This window comes from Panulirus ornatus, chromosome 10 (genome assembly GCF_036320965.1).
Source record: "Panulirus ornatus isolate Po-2019 chromosome 10, ASM3632096v1, whole genome shotgun sequence".
Taxonomy (NCBI): Eukaryota; Metazoa; Arthropoda; class Malacostraca; order Decapoda; family Palinuridae; genus Panulirus; species Panulirus ornatus.
This window is the reverse complement of record NC_092233.1, coordinates 5465001-5487500: the sequence shown is the minus strand read 5'-3', so window position 1 is coordinate 5487500 and position 22500 is coordinate 5465001. Positions and strand designations below refer to the sequence as shown.

Below are 22500 nucleotides of genomic sequence, written 5' to 3'. Positions count from 1 at the left end.
CATCACTACCCCCGGGTGGGGGGGGGGGGGATCTGAAGGTAAACTCACGTAAATCTTGAACGGAAGGTGAGGGAGATGGTGGCATAAACTACCAAGGAACAGATGGGGTTTTTCCCTGACGCTGTCTTTTTTGCCGTGTAATATGTACTCTCTCTCTCTCTCTCTCTCTCTCTCTCTCTCTCTCTCTCTCTCTCTCTCTCTCTCTCTCTCTCTCTCTCTCTCTCTCTCTCTCTCTCTCGTTAAGCGACTGTCTCTTTCCTCGTTATACGTTCTTTCTCATTTTGTTGTTGTTGTTGTTGATTTACGTCCTTTTCACTTTATAAGTCCTTCTTATCTTTTCTACGGACGTCTCTCTTTCGTCATAAAATGTCCTTCATCTTCTCGTTTTACGTCCTTTATCTTCTCGTTACACGTCCTTTATCTTCTTGTTATACGTCCTTTATCTTCTCGTTACACGTCCTTTATCTTCTCGTTACACGTCCTTTATCTTCTCGTTATACGTCCTTTATCTTCTCGTTTTACGTCCTTTATCTTCTCGTTATACGTCCTTTATCTTCTCGTTACACGTCCTTTATCTTCTCGTTATACGTCGTTTATTTCGCCTCTATACAGCTCGTTTTCTTTCCTCTCGTTGTACGTCCTATTTTCTTTTCGTGTGATACGTTCTTTCTTTCCAGATGCAGACTTCTCCCCTGATTCGTCTTGGGTAATCTTTATGGTTTGCAGGTAATGCCATGTCAACAGTGACTCCTCAGTGCCCGTCTTCAGTGTAGGCGTCTGAAAGTGCCTGAAAGTGCCAGATTCTCCAGTTTTCATTTTCAGGGTCACGTCTCGCTTGACCTTCTGCTACGCCAGCCCATCTCTCCTGGAGGTCAAAGTCGTCCCCTCATCCGTCGACGTGGCTGCCCACCTACGAGAGTTGGTCGTAATCTGATATATTTTTCTCTCTCTTAACAGGACATATGGTCTAAGGTCGTCTCGTGGGATATATGATTGTATCTTTCATTATCAAGTGCATCATTGAAGAGAAGTATCTGTTTCCAGGTCCTCCACTCGAAAAAGTTCTTCACCAAGGGCGAGACCATTGGTTGGTTCAAGATGGACGTAGCCACACTGTTCGCCGCCCCTGGTACCCTTCAACACGTTTTCTGTGATACCTCCCCTTCATGACACCTACTCCATCACTCTTAAAGCACCCAGTTTTGACACTCGGAATGGCACAAAACCCCCTCGGAGCAGTTACCCCGTCCCCCCCTGAACGATCATTCCATAAATGAGCACAGTGACCCGAAGCAGAGGGGGACGATTGGACTGCCTTACTTCTGCCTTTGAAACATGTTTCGCTTTACGTTTGTATTAAAATACGTCACCCTGCATGCCTCATCCAGATAAACTGGGGGTAATGACAAGGTCAGCGGTGCTGTGGAGTGGTCAGCGAGGCTATAGATTCTCCTATCTTGATAAAAGTACTTCTTTTCCAAGGACTGGAAACATAAGATGAAGTCTCAGTCTGGTCAAAATGGTTTTTTTTTATTTTTCGTAACACCAAGAAACTTTCGCGACTCCCTGACCACTCCAGGCAGCTGTGGGGTAACAGGACACGTTGTACGGGCAAGTGCATACTCGGATCCACGGAAAAAAGGCGCTCTCTGCTCCCGAGAATCAAAGTGCAGGCAGAGACTAGCTCAATTTATCCAGTGTGTTGAATGTGTTGCTGACAGACCCTTCTTATTAGTCTTACTTGGCACCCAGAGCTCATGGTGATGCCAGTGTCTTCATGAGTGACTCTTACAACTGTGAGAGGTTCCAGACTCCTCCTGGATGCGTTCCAGACCTGTGCGTGGCCCCTGTGTCTCACTGAGTATATCCCGATAGCCCTGGGTTGTTCCAGACTCCTCCTGGATGCGTTCCAGACCTGCGTGTGGTTCCATCGTCCCAGGGCTGCGTGTTGTCCCAGTGTATGTCTTGATGAACCCCAAAGTTATGTATGGTCCCAGTGCCTTCCCGAATGAGTCCCAGAAATGCATGTGGTCCCGCTGTGTCCCTGAATTTTGGTCCCATTGTCTAAAGAAAGAGTCCCAGAGCTGCGTGTAGGTCCGAATCCTCCTTAGAGGGGGTTACAGAGTTGTGTGTGGCATCTGGACAAGTCCCAGAGGTATATGTGGTCCCAGTCTCTGCCTGGCTGAGTCCCATAGTCCCATAGGTGCTGTGTGTGATCCCAGTCTGCACCTGCCCACGACACCAACCCCCCCACAGCACAGCACCAAACCTAACATTTCCAGACTTGATATTTTTCCATGCACAAATATAGACCCATCATGACCTCTCACCTCTTTGTCTCCTCTGTGGCGCCGCGTCTCCGCTTTCGGCCTTACTCATGCGTGCCACCACGACCTCCACCCACCTGTGCACGCCCACCACCCATACCGGTCCCACGCCCACGCCCACGCCCACGACCAGGTCTTACAAAGCCGGAACATACTCAGGTCTAACAAGGTTCTCGGCAGCTTCAAGTTGGACGTGGCGACTGTCTGGTCCCAGCCAGGTACGTGCACCTCCGCCCACCCTCACGCCCACACTAGCCCCCACACCGCCCACTGGTGCTGGTGGGTGCCACGCCCACTGGTGCTGGTGGGTGCCGCTCCCACTGGTGTTGGTGGGTGCTACACACACTGGTACTGGTGGGTGCCACACCTATTAATGCAGGTGGGTGCCACATCCATCTATGCAGGTGGGTGCCACAACCCACTGGTGCTGGTGGGTGCTACACACACTGGTGCTGGTGGGTGCTACACGCCCACTGGTGCTGGTGGGTGCCACAACCCACTGGTGCAGGTGGTTACCACGCCCACTGGTGCTGGTGGGTGCTACACCCACTATTACTGGTGGGTACCACTCTCTCTGGTTCCAGTGGGTGGCACTAGGAACCTACATCGTACTGTTAAGGCAATGGGAGATTAGACCCACCCAATTCAAACTTGATCATTCTCTCTCTCTCTCTCTCTCTCTCTCTCTCTCTCTCTCTCTCTCTCTCTCTCTCTCTCTCTCTCTCTCTAGCATGTGAAGGGGTCAGGTCAAAGGTTACGTGCACTTGAGTCCTGAATATCACCCCCCCTCACTTGAGGGTCACGTATTGGGAGCCAGGTATACGTAATCACCTTGACTCTCCAATTGTTATAGTCTCCCTCCGTCCCAGAGACGTGTAGAAAATGGAGATTTTTTTTTTCTTTTTCTTTCACATGAAATTTGCTTTTCGTCTACAAAAAAAAACCATGCATTTTGACCATTTCGCACGTGGAAATATGCACCAGCGAATTTTGCACATTAACGAAGTCCACTTCTTTTTTTTTTTCAAAGAGAAAAAGATATTTGTACTGTACTGAAGTTTGCTTTTGAAGAAGTATTTACTGTGGTAGAATTTCCATTTTGGCAAAAATATACACCATTCTTTTTTTTTTTGTTTTGTTTTACAGTTGTCCTGATGACATGCAAGTCCGTCACCCATTTTCTATCAAGGAGAAAATGGAAATATAGATTAGATAAGCCTTGCCTCCCACTTGTGGAGGTCGATAGATAGGAACATCTCTGCCTCCCACTTGTGGAGGTCGATAGATAGGAACATCTCTGCCTCTCACTTGTGGAGGTCGATAGATAAGAACATCTCTGCCTCCCACTTGTGGAGGTCGATAGATAAGAACATCTCTGCCTCTCACTTGTGGAGGTCGATAGATAAGAACATCTCTGCCTCCCAGTTGTGGAGGTCGATAGATAAGAACATCTCTGCCTCTCACTAGTGGAGGTCGATAGATAAGAACATCTCTACCTCCCACTTGTAGAGGTCGATAGATAAGAACATCTCTACCTCCCACTTGTGGAGGTCGATAGATAAGAACATATCTGCCTCCCACTTGTGGAGGTCGATAGAGAGTTGGCGTGGATTAAACACCTCGTCACGATCGTTAGGCTGAAGGAGGCCGGGGCACAACACGCTGTCAGATGTGGCCCACAGGGGGCGAGAGGGGAGGGGGGGTAGTAGTAGTAGGAGCTAATTACATTATTCGTTAATCTTCAAGTCTCTTCGTAAGGCCCGAGTAGGGGAGGTGGGGGGGTGAACAAGGGGGCGGGGGCAACACACAAAAAGAATGTTTTTTTTTTTTTTTCATACTATTCGCCATTTCCCGCGATAGCGAGGTAGCGTTAAGAACAGAGGACTGGGCCTTTGAGGGAATATCTTCACCTGGCCCCCTTCTCTGTTCCTTGTTGTGGAAAAAAAAAAAACGAGAGGGGAGGATTTCCAGCCCCCCGCTCCCTTCCCTTTTAGTCGCCTTCTACGACACGCAGGGAATACGTGGGAAGTATTCTTTCTCCCCTATCCCCAGGGATAACAAAAAGAATGTAACCCCGGTAATTACTTACTCCGACTGGATTGAGGTAATTACATTTAAACGATGGAAAGGGGATTGTGGGAAGGTAATTAGAACATCTTGCGTAGTGACGTCTCTCATTCAGGAACGCGGATGGAACAGGGATGCGTTACATCGTCGTTATAATGTTCTTCAATGGAACAGTTAGCCTTATTTCCCGGGGTCATTTAAATCTCTTTTTTTCTTCAGAATATCTCGCCATTGAAATGACGTCACGGTGTTTCCCCCCCCCTCTATACCGAGTGCATTACGACACTCACGTCTGCGCAAACGTTCGTAAAACGTATGATTACGTTTACACAGTGTGAATAATGCTGTTGGTTCGTATATCCTCGTATTTTGGCGGCATTTTTACAGGTGTCGCTTCTGTAAATGAAGAGAGAGAACGAATCATGTGAGATAAAAAGAGGTAAAAGAAGTCATTCTCAATTCAGTTATCTGATAATTTATTGTGTATAGGAAATAATTAACGTTTGATAAATACCTACGTCGATTATGCTTTGGTTATTTATCGAATAATGATAAATTTTCATGTGTCATTTAATGAGTTTATCTGACCCGACTCTTCGTATCTTATCTTGGCTTATAACTTTGATGTAGACATACCGTGAGATTTCTTTCTCTAATCTTTTTTTTTCTATTCTACTTCAAAATCCTTTTAATGGTAGATACGTTATCAGTACTCCTAGACGGTAGATAAGAAGGACTTTCTTATCACAGCCGAAAAAACTTTCTCTTTAGGGGCCACGTCTCTCTCTCTCTCTCTCTCTCTCTCTCTCTCTCTCTCTCTCTCTCTCTCTCTCTCTCTCTCTCTCTCTCTCTCTCTCTCTCTCTCTCACCCACCTCCCGCCCACAGAACACCAGTTCTACCACAAGTGGGCGCTGCTGACCGACCCAGACGACATCACGGGCGGACCCAAGGGTTACCTCAAGTGCGACATCTGTGTGGTGGGCAAGGGAGACGCCCTCAAGGCCCCGCTGAGGAACGAGAAGGACGAGGATGACATCGAAGGGTGAGCATTGACAAGGTTCCTCCCTCTCTGAGGGAGGCGCCACACCTCTCCTGTGTGTCCCATCCCTTCCCTTCCCTTCCCTTCCCTTCCTTGATCAATAAAGTCCCCCTCCCTTGAAGAGCTCTTCTTGTAGGTCCTCCTCAAAGGTTCACCTTCAAGGTTCTTCCCTTTTTCAAAGACGACCTCACGTTAAAGGGTTTTTTTTTTTTTTTTCCCCTGGGTGGTCATTCTCGTTAGTGGTCCTCGAGTGTCTGACTTAAAAGCATTTCTGAAGGACACTCATTATACGGGTGTCAAGGAGGAGCTCCAAGAAAGTTTATATATATATATATATATATATATAAGGCTTCACTTTGTTTGCTGGTACTATCTTAGAGATATATAATTGTTTGTGCTTATATGTATATATATATATGTGCATGCTTGTGTGTGTGTGTGTGTGTGTGTGTGTGTGTGTGTGTGTGTGTGTGTGTGTGTGTGTGAGGCTATATATCATGGAGTGTGTGAATCTAAAGGACAGCGTCCGTTAAGGCAATGACGGGTATTTGTGAGGATATATAGCACACCCAATGGTTTTGCATGAGCCTTTACATGCACGGGATGGGAGGAGGTGAGGAAGTGGTGGAAATATGGAGAATAAAGACATGTGACGTGATGTGGGTTGACATGACGTTGTCAGAGAGCGGTGTTGCAGTGAGCGAGCTATCAGGCAGCAGGTCAGGGTGAGATGAAATGGCTCGGCTGTGTAGAGAGAGGATGAGTGAAGAGAGATGGACTGAGAGAATCTTTGTGTCGGGTGATGGAAGGGACCAAAGGGAAAGGAGGAAGACCAAGGAAGCTATTGAAAAATGGAGTAGATCAAGGCTCTGAGGTATCGGGGCCTGAACATAAAGCAGTGAGGTATCGGGTCTGAAACATAGGGCTCTGAAGTATCGGGGCCGGAACATAAAGCAGTGAGGTATCGGGGCCGGAACATAGGGCTCTGAGGTATCGGGGCCGGAACATAGGGCTCTGAGGTATCGGGGCCGGAACATAGAGCTCTGAGGTATCGGGGCCGGAACATAGGGCTCTGAGGTATCGGGGCCGCAACATAGGGCTCTGAGGTATCGGGGCCGCAACATAGGGCTCTGAGGTATCGGGGCCGCAACATAGGGCTCTGAGGTATCGGGGCCGGAACATAGGGCTCTGAGGTATCGGGGCTGAAACATAGGGCTCTGAGGTATCGGGGCTGAAACATAGGACTCTGAGGTATCAGAGCTTCCGGAATATAAGGCTCTGGAGTATCGGGGCTGGAACATTCAGAAAGAGAGGAGTGCATTGGATGGGAACAAAGGGCAGCTTTTCCTATATGGGGATCAACGTGCTGTAAATGGAATGAGCCAGGACTCAGGAGGTGGTCAAGGTAGACCCTTGGTGTACATGTGGCTGTCTGGATCTGGTTTGGGTACATTGTACGTCACAGCTTTTGAGACTGGATGTGGGCAAATGAGGCCATGGTTTCTTTGTTCCTGACGCTGCCATGTAAAGGTGGGAAAGGCATTTAGGTAGATAATAGATATACATATGAATGTTACGTATGTATGTACCCTTATTATGATCATCTGTTATTGTAGATGTAACACTGTGTTTGTGTTGTCTCATATATAGAACTGTCATGGATTCTTTCAGGTTATTACCAGAGAATAGAAAAAAAATTAAAGTAATTCATGTAATTGTTGTCATCAACTAAACCTCTTGGCCGTGTTACATTATGGTCATTATTATCATTAATTATTATTATCATTGTCATAGGCTAATTATTTCTGGGCAAATGATATTAACATTTCATCAGTTGAATATAATTTTCATCCCTTTTGAATTTCCAGGATGCATTGTACATTATGTAATTTAATGTATGGAGTAAATGCTTTTAGATTCCTCCTGTGGTGTAGTCAATGTTACATGCAAGCACTTTGGAATTTCGACTCTCGGTACGCTTTACTTAGCGGGCACATATGACCTTATAGAGTAGAGCAATAGAGGGGAGCTGCCGGGCCTTGGTACTGGTGACTGTACTGGTGTGTGGTGAAGTACTGGTGACTGTACTGGTGTGTGGTGAAGTACTGGTGACTGTACTGGTGTGTGGTAAAGTACTGGTGACTGTACTGGTGTGTGGTAAAGTACTGGTGACTGTACTGGTGTGTGGTGAAGTACTGGTGACTGTCCTGGTACATGGTGAGGTACTGGTACATGGTGAGGTACTGGTGCATGATGAGGTAGTGGCATAGAGTGAGGTACTGGGTGGTTCTACTGGGATGACGTAGGCTGATAGGGATCACCTTAGTGTGAACTGGGAGTAGCGGGAGAAGGAGGAACATGTAGGGGTGTGAAGCAGGTACTTCACACACACACACACACACACACACACACACACACACACACACACACACACACACTGTGTGGTGGTGGTGGGTGGGTCTTGGTTCAACCTTCTATTCTGGTGGCACATAATGGCGTTTCTCACCTCAAGATTACCAAACATCTTGACCTTTATGCTCGGGCGTTGAAGTGGACGACATTTGTCTGTCCTGAAAGGTAGTGAATGTCGATGGGTAGAGGGTTGGGGGAGGGAGGGGGGGGGAGATATACATAGACCAGAGTTCCTTCAATGGGTGAAAAGCCAGTTCCTGTTAGCTTGGGGTGTGATACACCTGTGTAATTATGGCCTTGGTCGTTAAGCTTTGGATGGGTGATTACAGCCAGGTCATTGTAATACATCTCTGTGTAATCCTAGGATGGCTGTAGGATGGGTAGTTGGTAATATTATTATATCCCAGGAGCACCAGAGCTAATTAGGTTAGGTATGGAAGGGGTACATAAAGGTTTACGTCTAGCCAGGACACGGTAGGACCCTAGTCACGTCCGTCAGGGACACTGTAGGACCCTAGTCACGTCTGTCAGGGGACACTGTAGGATTCTAGTCACGTCCGTCAGGGTCACTGTAGGACCCTAGTTGCCTCCGTCAGGGACACGTTAGGACCCTAGTCACGTCCGTCAGGGACACTGTAGGACCCTAGTCACGTCCGTCAGGGACAGTGAAGGACCCTAGTACTTCCGCCAGGGACAGTGAAGGACTCTAGTACTTCCGCCAGGGACAGTGTAGGACCATAATTACGTCCGTCCAGGGACAGTGTAGGAGTGACTGTACGAGACTCAGGTGTGGGGAATGTGTCCACGACTTGTATATAATGATCGCTTCTTGCATCCAGTGGTAGATTGTCGCTGTAAATATTGCAGTACACAGATTCTTCCCTCCTGTTCATCATGTATATAGACACACACACACACACACACATACACACACACACACACACATACACACACACGTTGTCTGTGGACATCTTTCACACACACACACACACACACACACACACTCATGTGCGCCTGTGGACATCTTTCATACACACACACACACACACACACACACACACGTTGTCTGTGGACATCTTTCACACACACACACACACACACACACACACACACACACATGTGCGCCTGTGGACATCTTTCATACACACACACACACATATTTGCGTTTGTGGACATCTTTCATACACACACACACACACACATATGTTTTTATTTCATGTTTTAATATTAGGTGTTGGTGCTGTATAGTCAGCAGTGTCTTGAATGATATAAGATGTTCAGATTCATCATGTAAAGGCATTAAATTCTTTCTTTTTAAAAAAAAAACAGCAACATGTCTCAAGACACATAATTCTCTAAACTGGAATGGTAAAAAAAATGATGCAGTGCATTAATTATTTAGCTTGGTACCACTACCATAAGATGGCCTCAGCTTTGGCTTGGTCAAGGAGCATGTCTGGCGTTGGCGTACCACACGCGACCTCATTTCTTGTTCAAAAATCCCTCTCACTAACTCGTGAGATGTTTATTTACAAGTATGTCTTCCTCCCCCGTGGCTTAAAGAACGAGTCTAACTTCAGGCGAGACGCTGTGTTATGCGAACGCCATCTGTGCTAGCCAGCGAGCCTATCCAGGGGTGTCAGGAAGCATGGAGGTGATCGTCAGGACAGAGAACACCTTGATATCCATGTTTATATTCTTCGTCTCGTTTAAACTCCTTTTATTTTCTCTCTTTGAGTGATAATCACCTCGCTGAACCAGAGATGGGCTAAGAGAAGTGAGGCAGTATGTATAAAAGTAGGTGTATAGTTCCGATGCAAATTATGCCTCTTCCACCTGTAAGTGCTGAGCTTACAATCCCTCCACCAATAGGGGTTGAGTATACGATCCACCACCAATGAGAGCTGAGCTTACAATCCCTCCACCAATAGGGGTTGAGTATACAATCCCTCCACCTGTGAGAATTGAGCTTACAGTCCTTACGCCAATGGGGGTTGAGCTTACAATCCCTACACGAGTAAAGGTTAAGCTTACGTCCTTCCATCAATGAGGGCTGAGCTTACAATTCCCCCACCAGTGAGGGCTAAGCTTACAATCCCTCCATGAATGAAGGCTGAGCAAGTCTGAGCAATATGAGGCACCAGGGAGGCTTGACTGCCTCTCATGTCGGTCAAGTAGACGCGCGTCCACCGCGGCAGCTTAATATCACAGACAGCGTTCGTCGAGTTGGCTTAGATTCAGTAATGTATCTGACGACGTAGCATAAATACATCCCCCCCGATCGAGAATAGATTCAGTTATACATCCGTCGATCGAGAATAGATTGTTATACATCCGTCGATCGAGAATAGATTCAGTAGTAAATCCGTCGATATAGAACAGATTCAGGAGTACATCCGTCATGAAGACGTCTATTGAGGTGTCCTAGACCCACGAGGAGCGTGGTCTGGGTAGGATAGCACGCGAGGGACGGCCAGAAACCTGTTGCGAATAAGTTGCAACAATATAAGAGTCGAACTGATTGTCCTTTTTCCCTCTCTTCACTGTCATCTCGGCTGACCCAAGTGTACTTGTCTCATACATCCTTCAAGATCGAGTCTTTAGAAAGGCCCTCTGGCTTCTGGGGAATTCAGATGGCTTTTGTCGTCTCTAAGCTACTTGACTTGTTCAAAAGCAGCGGCCTCGTATAGACGAGACTTTGAGTTTCGATGGATACAATAACCAATTGAGGTCAGGTCTGGGGCTGTGAGGAGGGTGGTTGAGTAACTGGACACCAAGGTCAAAAGCATAGCTGCTTGTACAAGACGTGGACTTATAGACCTGGTGCATCGCTATGGAGTATAGCAACGCTCCTTTCGCCCACATTCCCCGAAACGTGTCTTCTTTGAATCAGGCCAGCATGAGAGCCGTGAGTGATCGCTGTCCTGCGCGGGATGTAGTGACTCTGCAGAAGCCCTACGCGTCAATCTAAGCCATGACCTTACTGGCGGTGAGTTGCGTTGGGAACTTCTCTAGGATCGGAGACCTTCCGAGTGTCTCGGGTTCTCCCACTGATGGAGCCGGGTCTCCTCCTGTGCTATCCAGTGTGTGGGAGAGAAATTTGGCTTCGTTGGCCTCCACTAACAGTTCGAGCAGCTCGCCACCTCAGACAACCCTCTGGCGTTGTTCCTCAATACTTCAAGTGTCTCGAGACTCAATTTCCCGAATCCCTCAACTTGTACAAGTGGTCTTAGATGATGGGCATAACAGTGCCATGCGAAGATGTCATCTTCATGGCTCACTTTCGTTGATTTTGATTCATTGATTCATCGTAATCAGACCAGCTTGGCCACACAGCTGCCTGCTTTATCTGTTGTATCTGAAGATTTAGCAGATACTCGTCTCGGATCTTAGTTTCGAACCATGTTTTGGGGTTCATTAGCTCTAGACACAGCCGGAGTTTCGAACCATGTCTTATGGGTTTTTTAGCCATAGACTCAGCCGGTTGTTGCAAATTTTATGCATCTGATGTAGAACTGTTCTTCATACCCTGAATATAACACTTTCATACAAGTAGATGAAGTGTCTCTGCCGTCCTAACATATCGACTCGACTGATGATTTGATTAGGAAAATAGATTCCTGATGTTCGATTTTATACCAAGTTTGCATCACGTTTTGACCGTCCCTTCGTTGCTTAAAGGCACATAATGGTCGTCGGTATGTCGTAAGTTCTGTAATATGTCCCTCGAGGTATGTCTAGCTTTGTAATATAATTCGTCGACGTATCGTAAGCTCTGTAATATATCGAGGTACGTTTTGCTCTGTAATATGTGTTCGCTGAAGTGTCTTGTATTCCCTTAACCAGTTCCAGTGTTGGATAAAGAATTGAGATCAAGAGGATATCGTCTGGTAGTCTGATATCGTGAACTCACTCAAGCGAACATTCTGTGAATGTATTTCTTCACAAATTAATGCGCAGTACACCAAGGTCGCTTTTCTCACTAGAAGACGAAGCTTCAGAGTCGCTAAATGCACAAGAAAAAAAACAACTTAGATTTTTTCGCATTTCAAACCCTGTTTTGATTTTGATGACATCTCTCCTGGTGAATCACTCATGTTTATCACTTGGTTTGTCTGGCTGTTTCTAGCTGTAAGAAAATGACCCTAACCTACACGTGTCATTAGATTCTTAACTGAGATGAGAGATATGTGGATGGTGTCTGTTATCTCCCCCCTCCCTCATGATTCTTATCAGTTCCCTGGTAAGTTGTAACTGAATAACCTCCCTCCCTCTCACAGACTCTCACAGAAGTACCAACCCGTGTGTGTGTGTGTGTCTGTGTGTGTGTGTGTGTGTGTGTGTGTGTGTGTCTATGTGTGTGACCCTATTCTTTTTTTTTTCTTTAGCTAAGTTACGATATGATTTTGTGTGACAAATTCGGTCAATTCTTTTTTTCTTTTGTCTTTTTTACCACTGCAGCGCTGATCCCGAGGGGTAGGTGTGTCCCGCGGGGGGGGGCGTGGCATCACCCACTCTGGCACTGGTTGGCCCGGAGAGGAGGGGGAGATGAGGGGGGGTGGTGCCCTGACCTGGGTGGTGACAACACCCCCCCCCTGGCCCCCCTCTGCTGTGCGACCTCAGTACCAGCAGCTGGGTGACAAGGCCTTCACCCTCCCCCCCCCAAAAAAAAATGACAAACCTAACCTCCACCTTGGACCACCCATCATTTGGGGGTAGTAACACACCTCCCTCTCCCCCATACAGATGGGTCGTCCAGTGGTGGGTGGTTTGAGTGCATGACAGCACCGCCTCCCCACCCCTCCCCTCCCCTCTGTCTCCAGTGTAACCTTGCATGCGTGAACGAACCTGTGGACTGAAACAACGTTTGCTCACACTCTTCAATAAACCCCACCCACCTTTTTTTTTCCTCCTCCTCTTGAGCTTAAATTCATTCACCTCTTCCTGCAAAGGCGAGCGAGACCGACCCTTGAGCGCGATGGCACGACCCCTTTGGATCTAACGACCTGGCCTTTGACCCCGAACCTTGAGGGGTGGTCAGGTCAAATGTCTTCATTAGACCCGAAATTGAGGGGATGGTCAGGTCAAAGGTCTTCGGCCATCACACACGAAGGACGTACCAACGTGCTCAAGGTGTTACGTTTGACTGTAGCTGACTCATTGAAAGTTATCACGAACCCATAGTGTTGTTCTTCTGTTCATTCATAACAGCGGTGGCAGGCCGTTCTCGGCCTCTCTAGAACATCAACTTGAACTGTTCTGTTGCCAGAGCGTTGTTTCAGTCCCACCAGCCCATAGCTAAGAGTTCCTCTTGGTTTTGCAAATTAGAAATGAAAGATTTTCATTGTTATTATTATTATTTTTCTTTTATCACTTATGCTTACTCCAGTGTCTGGTGGGGGTGAGTGGCCACTACCAGAGCCCATGCCTGGGAGTGTGGGGTGACCTGGTGACCTCTCCCAGCACAGCAATGCCCGGGAGGGTTGGATGACCTCTCCCACCAGAGCCATGCCTAGGGACATGGGGGATCTGACGACCTCACCCACCAGGTCACTCACCTAGGAGGGTGAGTGACCTGGTTGACCTCCCCTCATGCCTGAGAGTGTGGGTGACCTGGTGACCTTTGCTAAATGAGTCATGGCTGCAATGATGGGTGACCTGGTGACCTCCCCCACGTTAGTCATGCCTGGGAGGGTGGCCGACTTCATGACCTCCCACCATTGCCATGCCTGGGAGAGTGGGTGACCTCTGGTGACCTCTCCCACCACAGCCACTGTGTGCATGCTGACTCCCCCCACACCCCCACAATTCAGTCTCCCACATCCGGCACGCGGACGACAATCGGTCCACACCAACACCCACCCACCACCCTACCCAAACAGAATGCTCCCACGTTCCCCCACACAGAATGCTCCCACGTTCCCCCACACAGAATGCTCCCACGTTCCTTCAGTATATATATATATTTACTCCCATGCATAACTCACACCATGATGGGTTTTTTTTTTTTCCCCTCTCCTTCAATAAACACACATATACTGTGATTTTTTTTTCTTTTTTTTTTTTTTTTACAATTTAAGGAGATGGTAATTGTAGGCACCAAGATAACCTTCCATCTATGCATTCATTATTATTTTTTTTTTTCGACTTTATTCTCTGCACTGATTTTTGATCTTATGGCTAACAAGTAGTTCTGGATTTTAAGAGTAATATATATTTTCCCCTCCCCCCCACTTATATTGATCGGCCTATCTTATCATTGCATTGATGATAAGACACCAATACTCACTAGGTTAACAGTTGCCTGACCATATATTGGCTGATTCCTTCCTCACAGTGTATTGATGTACTCTCTCTCTCTCTCTCTCTCTCTCTCTCTCTCTCTCTCTCTCTCTCTCTCTCTCTCTCTCTCTCTCTCTCTCTTTATATACATATATAAAGTGATGATTAATTAATGATGTAGCATGTGGATTATGTGGCAACCCTTTTCTTAAATAATGTTGTGTTCAATATTGTATCGTTGATTGTGTGACTTTCTCCTTATGGGCACGAAGAATCCTTACAACATACCTCCACTCCCTTTAACTAGTCTTTACACATTTCTTTTCATATATATATATATATATATATATATATATATATATATATATATATATATATATATATATATATATATATATATATATATACATATATATATATATATATATATATATATATATATATATATATATATATATATATATATATATATATATATATATATATATATATTGCCAGTCTCATGACCCTCTAGCATATTAACAGACTTCTGGACCCGCCCACAAAGGCCCATGAACCGCTGCAATTGGCTGATATCTATAAGAGACGAAAACTTGCTCCGCCTCCTTTTCAAATATTGACCACTCATATGAGAACACGTCACGCTTGTGGGCGGGATCAGACTTTCAACCAATACTAAGTCAGTCCTTCTGCATCTCATTTTTAACAGCAGTTCAAATTTGCAAGTTCATTTCAGTATTGCAATAAGATTAATGGTAGTTTTAGATATTCTTTATCTCTTGCACATTATATATTTTCATCTCTGAAACACTTCTCGTTTTCTTTATCATACTGTAAATAAAGATAAATTATTTCAAATCAAATTTTGCCTTTAAACTTAGAGTATAATTCCCTGCAATTAAAAATTCATGTAAATAATATAAATTCTCAAGCATTTAATTATAATTTTTTTTTATTAATCAGATAATTATCATCAGTCTTGTGGTTACTGACTTATCTTTGATATGTGGCCAGAAAATACCTGTTATGTCTTCTCTTTCTTAGTGATTGAGACGTGACTTCCAACACTCACACACCTGTCACCACTTGACACCACTGCTTGATACGCCTGACAACACACCTGGCGCTGACGCCACACCTGACACTGACCGAGACCACACCTGACGCTGTTCGACTCCACACCTGACACTCCATCACCACACCTGACACAGACACCATACCTGACGCTGTCTGACACCGAATCCGACACAGCTACTGTAATGTCTGCTCGTCGTTCACCACCACATCACCACTCACCAACATCACCAGTCACTTCGCCACCACTCTCCAACAGACACTTCGCCACCAGTCTCCAACAGTCACTTCACCACCACTCCCCAACATACACTTTAACAACACTCTCCAACAGACACTTCACTACCACTCTCCACCAGACACTTTGCCACCACTCTCCAACAGACACTTCTACCACTCTCCAACAGACACTTCACCACCACTCTCCAACAGACACTTCGCCACCAGTCTCCAACAGTCACTTCACCACCCCACCCCAACAGACACTTTAACAACACTCTCCAACAAACACCTCACCACCACTCTCCACCAGACACTTCACCACCACTCTCCAACACCACCAGTCACTTGACCTTAGGCCACCTTTCACCTCTTCCTGCCACACCTGACCTTTCCCTTCATCCTCAACACCCGAAGGCCGTGTGCTCTCATCTCTTCCTCATTCCTTTCCTCTCATTCCACATTTTCTCTCATGCATCATCATGCCACCTCATTCCCCCATGTAACTCCCTCACTCTTGCCTCACCAAACTCCCTCATTATCTCACTTCGTCTTCCCCCCCTCATCATCCCACTCTCTCCCTCACTCCCTCACCCGTTCCTTCCTTCAACACTTCGCTATACACCTCTCCAATCAGCCATACCCACAGCCAACATATTTCGCACAGAATCATATATATATATATATATATATATATATATATATATATATATATATATATATATATATATATATATATATATGATTCAGCGATCCTAACTCACTCCCCCTCGGTGGCTGCAGAGAAATATTACATGTACACTCCAGTGTACTGAATGAATTACACATATTACCTACTCCAGTAGATTTAACTTCGCAAAACAGGGTCAGTTTTAGTCATGAGAGCCAAATAGAATCATTGTAAAGATATTATAGACACCAGATTAATGTAAAGATATTATAGACACCAGATTAATGTAAAGATATTATAGACACCAGATTAATGTAAAGATATTATAGACACCAGATTAATGTAAAGATATTATAGACACCAGATTAATGTAAAGATTGAGATTTGAATTTTATTAGACAAGGATCCCTGGGCAAACCCATGACCCTAATCCTCATCACAGGTGACCCGCCCGCGGAATTAATGTTTGTAAACCAGTCCCTAACATGTATCGTCCGGGCTAATATGATGTCCTGAAACACAATGAACCTCTCCATTCAAAGACATTATCATGACTCGAACCAGTTTGTTCACTGGTTCGAAATCTGATTCACTACAGTGCTTCTAGAACCGTGACCGTATCCATTCGAACCATACGACTCTGTAGTACAAGACGTCTGTGACTCCCACAAGAATAAGCCCCGTTCATTATTTGATATTATCGCGTTCAAGTGTTCATAAGTCGGTAATGCTGGAAGTTATATACGAATTAGCCTCCAACCTCATCATTAATAAACGTAGGACGACTTTAGAATCAAGCGAATCGCCAAAACGGTTCAGAGAAGCGAGTCGCAACAACCCAGGAACGAGGCTAGGGCGCCCATTTTCGAGTCCTGCTTCATCCTCAGAGTCGAAACCATTTGCCGGATCCTCAGGTTTTGGTTCGTGAGTCACCACGATCCATGATCGCTCCGCGTCCCTGCTCATGCAGCGCATTGATTGACGGTCCAATAACTAACGGTCATTAGCACCTTTCTCCCACGCGCCATTACTGGAATTAATTCCTCCACCACCCCCACCCACACTCCCACCCCCACCTTTCGTTTGAATCTCACACTGACAGCTTGTCTTCCCGGGTGAGAAGTATTGGAATGGACTGCTTCACTCCCTGAAGACAAGTTCTATTCTGGATTTAAGCATCAGTCAACTTTCTATTCTCGGTTTAGATTTAACCATTTTTTCAATATCTCTTTTACAGTTTTCCTTGGCCATATTTCCTTATACCAAATATCATTGACTTGTGATGATATTTGATATGATTTGATTCTTTCTCCCGGTACCATCAAGTGGCACTGTCTCCCAGTACCTTCTCCCAGACTTGTCTCCCAGTACCATCCATTGGCACTGTCTCCCACTACCATCCATTGGCACTGTCTCCCTGTACCATCTCTTGGCACTGTCTCCCAGTACCATCCCTTGGCACTGTCTTCCAGTGCCATCTCTTGGCACTGTCTCCCTGTACCATCTCTTGGCACTGTCTCCCAGTACCATCTCTCACCACTGTCTCCCATATGCCATCTCCTCTGGCAGTCTTGTAAGAACATACCTAACCAATCCCTGACAGTCATCCCTTACAACTATCCCTCTTACTATCCCCAGATATCCCCCCCCTTCCCCCCTGATACCGTCCTAGCCATCCCCATACACCAGACACCCCCCTACATCCCTCCCCCAATAGAACTTCCCCTGAACATACTATAGATCACTCCAGACCATCGCGAGAACATCCTCAATCACCCTGATCTTAGTCCTCGAGACCTGAGGCCACGCCACTCACTCTCCTCCTCCTCACGAGCACCACTTCTGATCACAGATTTCTCATTGTGGAAACTTTTTTTTTTATGTGTGTGTGTGTGTGTCTCTCCCTCTCTCCTTTTGTGCCCCTCCCGTACCTCCTCCAGCCCGACCCCCTCCCATCACACAATGATCAGCCCCTGCCCTCCCTCCTAACGTACCCTCCACGCCACTAGTGTCACCCCTACACAAAACCACGTCGTCACCACTACATCAAACCACACGTGAGAGGGGTGGGGTCCTCTGTCCTCCCCCAGCAGACGGTGACTACACACACACACACACACACACACACACACACACACACACACACAGACCATCATCGTCATCTCTCTCTCTCTCTCTCTCTCTCTCTCTCTCTCTCTCTCTCTCTCTCTCTCTCTCTCTCTCTCTCTCTCTCTCTCTCTCTCTCTCTACCCCCCCCTGACTCCCCCCCACGTCCTCCCCGGCCCCCCCTGCTGATGCCCTGCTCCCTTACCAGGAACCTGCTCCTGCCTGACGGCGTCCCAGCGGAGCGCCAGAGGGCCAAGTTCATCGTTCGGGTGTACCGGGCGGACGGACTACCCAAGATCAACTCCTCCATCATGGCCAACGTCAAGAAGGCCTTCACGGGCGACTCCAGGGACCTGGTGGATCCTTACGTCCAGGTCTCCTTCGCAGGGCTCACGGTAAGTGTGTCCATCCTTCGCAGGGCTTCCAGTGAGGGTGTGGATCCTTCGTAGGACTTGCAGTGGGTGTGTGGATCCTTCGCAGGGCTTCCAGTGAGGGTGTGTGGGGCTTCCAGTGAGGGTGTGGATCCTTCGTAGGACTTCCAGTGGGTGTGTGGATCCTTCGCAGGGCTTCCAGTGAGGGTGTGTGGGGCTTCCAGTGAGGGTGTGGGTCCTTCGTAGGACTTCCAGTGGTTGCGAGTATCCTTCAGTGGGATTCCAGTGAGTGTGTGGATCAGCATGTGGATCAGTATGTGGATCAGTTCGTGGATCAGTATGTGTATCAGTGTGTGGATCAGTGTGTGGATCAGTATGTGGATCACCGAGTGTGTTCCTCATTGGCTCTACATCTTGTGGCTCGTAGTGTCTGCATGGCTCCGCTCGTGTTTCAAGGTCGTCCTTGAAAGTCGTCCCTCTAGGTGTAAGACCTCAGTCTGTCGAGTATATGGTCGCCATACACACATGTCGAGTGTGACGTGTACTGGTTATGTTAGACATGTCGAGTGCGTATGATTGAACGATTGGATTCCCGAAGTCAATTACATGTCGAATGTATTGCTTATTGGACATACCGCTTGCATGTTCTCGTTCAAGCAATTATGATATAGCCAATATTTGTGTCACATTCAGGAGTTGCCACACACACATATATTCCCAGTGTCCCTCTGTGCCACAGTGGTGTGGTCATAGATAGCTGGTGATGAGTTCATAGAAAACGAATCCCGCTGACATTCAACACCATAGAGAGAGAGAAATAAAAAGAAAAGGAGGGTTTTTTTTTTTTCTTCTTCGGGGTGGAAAGACTTTCAGAATATATTCCCACGGACAAACAGAATTCGCGAGGCCCCGCAATCCCTTCAAAACACTTGAGACTCAAAAGGAAAAGATTGAATGACAAAAGAAGAAAAAAATGAAAAAAATTATATATCGAAAAAGACTATAAAACGATATATGTTTCCCAGGTAAATAAATAAGATAAATTTCATATAGAAATAGTTAAACATGTGATTCAGAAACTGTCAGAGTTGATAGACTTTTGACTTTTATCAGAGAGATCGCACAAAATATATTTATTTCTGCTTCATGGAGAAAACCCCTCCCTCCCCCTTACCCCCCCACCCCCCATATCTGCCTGTTGGGGGGGGGGAAGAGAGAGAGAGAGAGAGAGAGAGAGAGAGAGAGAGAGAGAGAGAGAGAGAGAGAGAGAGATCCATTTGCGTAATTTCCCCAGAGATTTAACTGGGGTTAAATCTTCTCCCTTCCCCCCCTCCCAGTCATCATTGGACTGACGGATCGAGTGCGTGCAACGTGCGTAAATTTTTTTTGCGTAGATTTATTTTTTTTTTAAATATTTCATTTGCAACAACAACAACAAAAAAGATTGATTTAGAACATCCACCATGACCTGCTCTCACTCTTATCTACTATTCCTCTCCCTCCTCTCTCCCCCTCACACTCGACCATCATTCTACCATCCCTCACATCCCTCACACACAGACCTCTCCTCCCTCCTCACACTCCGCCAGAACTCTCCCTCCTCTCACCCTCACCCTCATTCTCCCTCTCTCTCTCTCTACCTCACCACCACTACTCTCCCTCGTCTCGTAGAAGTCATCACTCTCCCTCTCTCACACCCTGGCATCACTCTCCCTCTCCTCACGCCCTTCCATCACTCTCCCTCGCCTCACACCTCGGCATCACTCACACTCCCCTCACACCCTCACCATTCCTCACCTGGCTTCCCAGAATCTCATTACGAGAGGCAATACGTCGCCTTGCCTCCCCCACTCACACAGACCCACCAATGCATTAGATTGTTTTCCCGGTCTTACGACACTCACAGGAGAAACAGACGACACTCACAGGAGGAACAGACGACACTCACAGGAGGAACAGACGACACTCACAGGAGGAACAGACGACACTCACAGGAGAAACAGACGACACTCACAGGAGAAACAGACGACACTCACAGGAGGAACAGACGACACTCACAGGAGGAACAGACGACACTCACAGGAGGAACAGACGGCACTCTCAGGAGAAACAGACGACACCCACAGGAGGAACAGACGGCACTCTCAGGAGGAACAGACGGCACTCTCAGGAGGAACAGACGGCACTCACAGGAGGAACAGACGACACTCACAGGAGGAACAAACGACACTCACAGGAGGAACAGACGACACTCACAGGAGGAACAGACGACACTCACAGGAGGAACAGACGGCACTCTCAGGAGGAACAGACGACACTCACAGGAGGAACAGACGACACTCACAGGAGAAACAGACGACACTCTCAGGAGGAACAGACGGCACTCTCAGGAGGAACAGACGACACTCACAGGAGGAACAGACGACACTCACAGGAGGAACAGACGACACTCACAGGAGAAACAGACGACACTCTCAGGAGGAACAGACGGCACTCTCAGGAGGAACAGACGACACTCACAGGAGGAACAGACGACACTCACAGGAGGAACAGACGACACTCACAGGAGAAACAAACGACACTCACAGGAGGAACAGACGGCACTCACAGGAGGAACAGACGACACTCACAGGAGGAACAGACGACACTCACAGGATAGATAGAAACATCCACATGAGGAATAGAAACGCTGACCAGAGGAATAGAAATATTCACAGAAGACATAAAAATGCTCACAGAAGTAACAGAAACGCTCACAGCGCGAGTAGAAGTACTCATAGAGGCAATAGATTGCTCACAGAGCAGAAGGAACAGAGATTCTCAGAGAAGGAATAGAAATACTCACAGAAGGAACAGAAAACGCACGAAAGGAACAGAAATACCCACAGTAGGGACAGAAACACTAACAGAAAAAGCAGAAACACTCACGGAAGGGAAAGGGATCCTCACAGAAAGAGCAGGACATTCACAAAGAGACAAGAAACACTGACAGAATGAATAGCAACACAGGCACAGAAGGCAAAACACTTTAGAACGAACAGAAATGGTCACGGAAAAGAAAATCCTCAAAGAAGGAACAGAATCGCCCACAGAGGGAACAAAAGCACTCGCGAAATGGACAGAAGCATTCACAGAAAACACACACACACACACACACACACACACACACACACACACACACACATATAGGAAATGGCGCTTAACTATAGACCCGTCTCACAGCTGTGGTTTGTCAGGTGTTGGATAAGCTAATCAGAAAACAAAAGAGGGCGTCAATTCAAGGGATGGTGGTCATGTGGAACAGATTCCTAGACTTGTAATGAGAGACTGAGTTCTGTCTTAGAACAGAGGATCTAGTGTACCTGGAATGCATGAAAGCATTTGACACCGGTGCTCATTGGAAGCTGTTAAGAAAAAAGAGGTGGATTTTCAGGAGGGAAGACGAGGGGGGAAAGACATGTGATGGCATTGGAGATTACCTTTGAGGAGAGACAGAACTCACGGCAGAGTAGTCAACTCGAACTTGGTTACGGGTCACCAGTGGCGTCACTCAGGGCTGTGTCCTGAAACCATTGCTCTTCTTGATCTGTGTAAATGATAGGCTAAGATTGGACTCATGCCTCAGTGTGTTTACGGATGATGCGACGGTGATGAAGGAAGTATGATGAAGCGGAGAGGTCATGCTTGAACTTACGACTTGAACAGACTCTAAAGTTGGTCAGAAAACATGGCTGATGATTATGAACCCGACACAATGTAGAGTACTGTGATGAGTACAGTGAAAGTAGGTGCCAATACGATCACCATCCAGCTGGGTATAAGTTGCAGTCATTCCTTGTGTCAAAGACGCTTGAGAGAGTCTGCGGTGTAACCTAAGCTGTGGCTTGCTGTACCCCGGAAGTAAACATCAGACCCCCATGGTTCCCACAGTG

General features: G+C 46.7%; 1 protein-coding gene across 1 annotated transcript in view; it reads left to right on the top strand.

Annotated features, from left to right (window-relative positions):
- The window catches only part of LOC139750745 (otoferlin-like), a 425902-nt gene that overhangs the window by 332959 nt on the left and 70443 nt on the right, over positions 1-22500 (top strand). Inside the window, 4 exon segments of the mRNA XM_071665450.1 lie at positions 2461-2545; positions 5281-5437; positions 12308-12322; positions 18406-18592. Of these exon segments, the coding sequence (XP_071521551.1) occupies positions 2461-2545; positions 5281-5437; positions 12308-12322; positions 18406-18592 (444 nt within the window).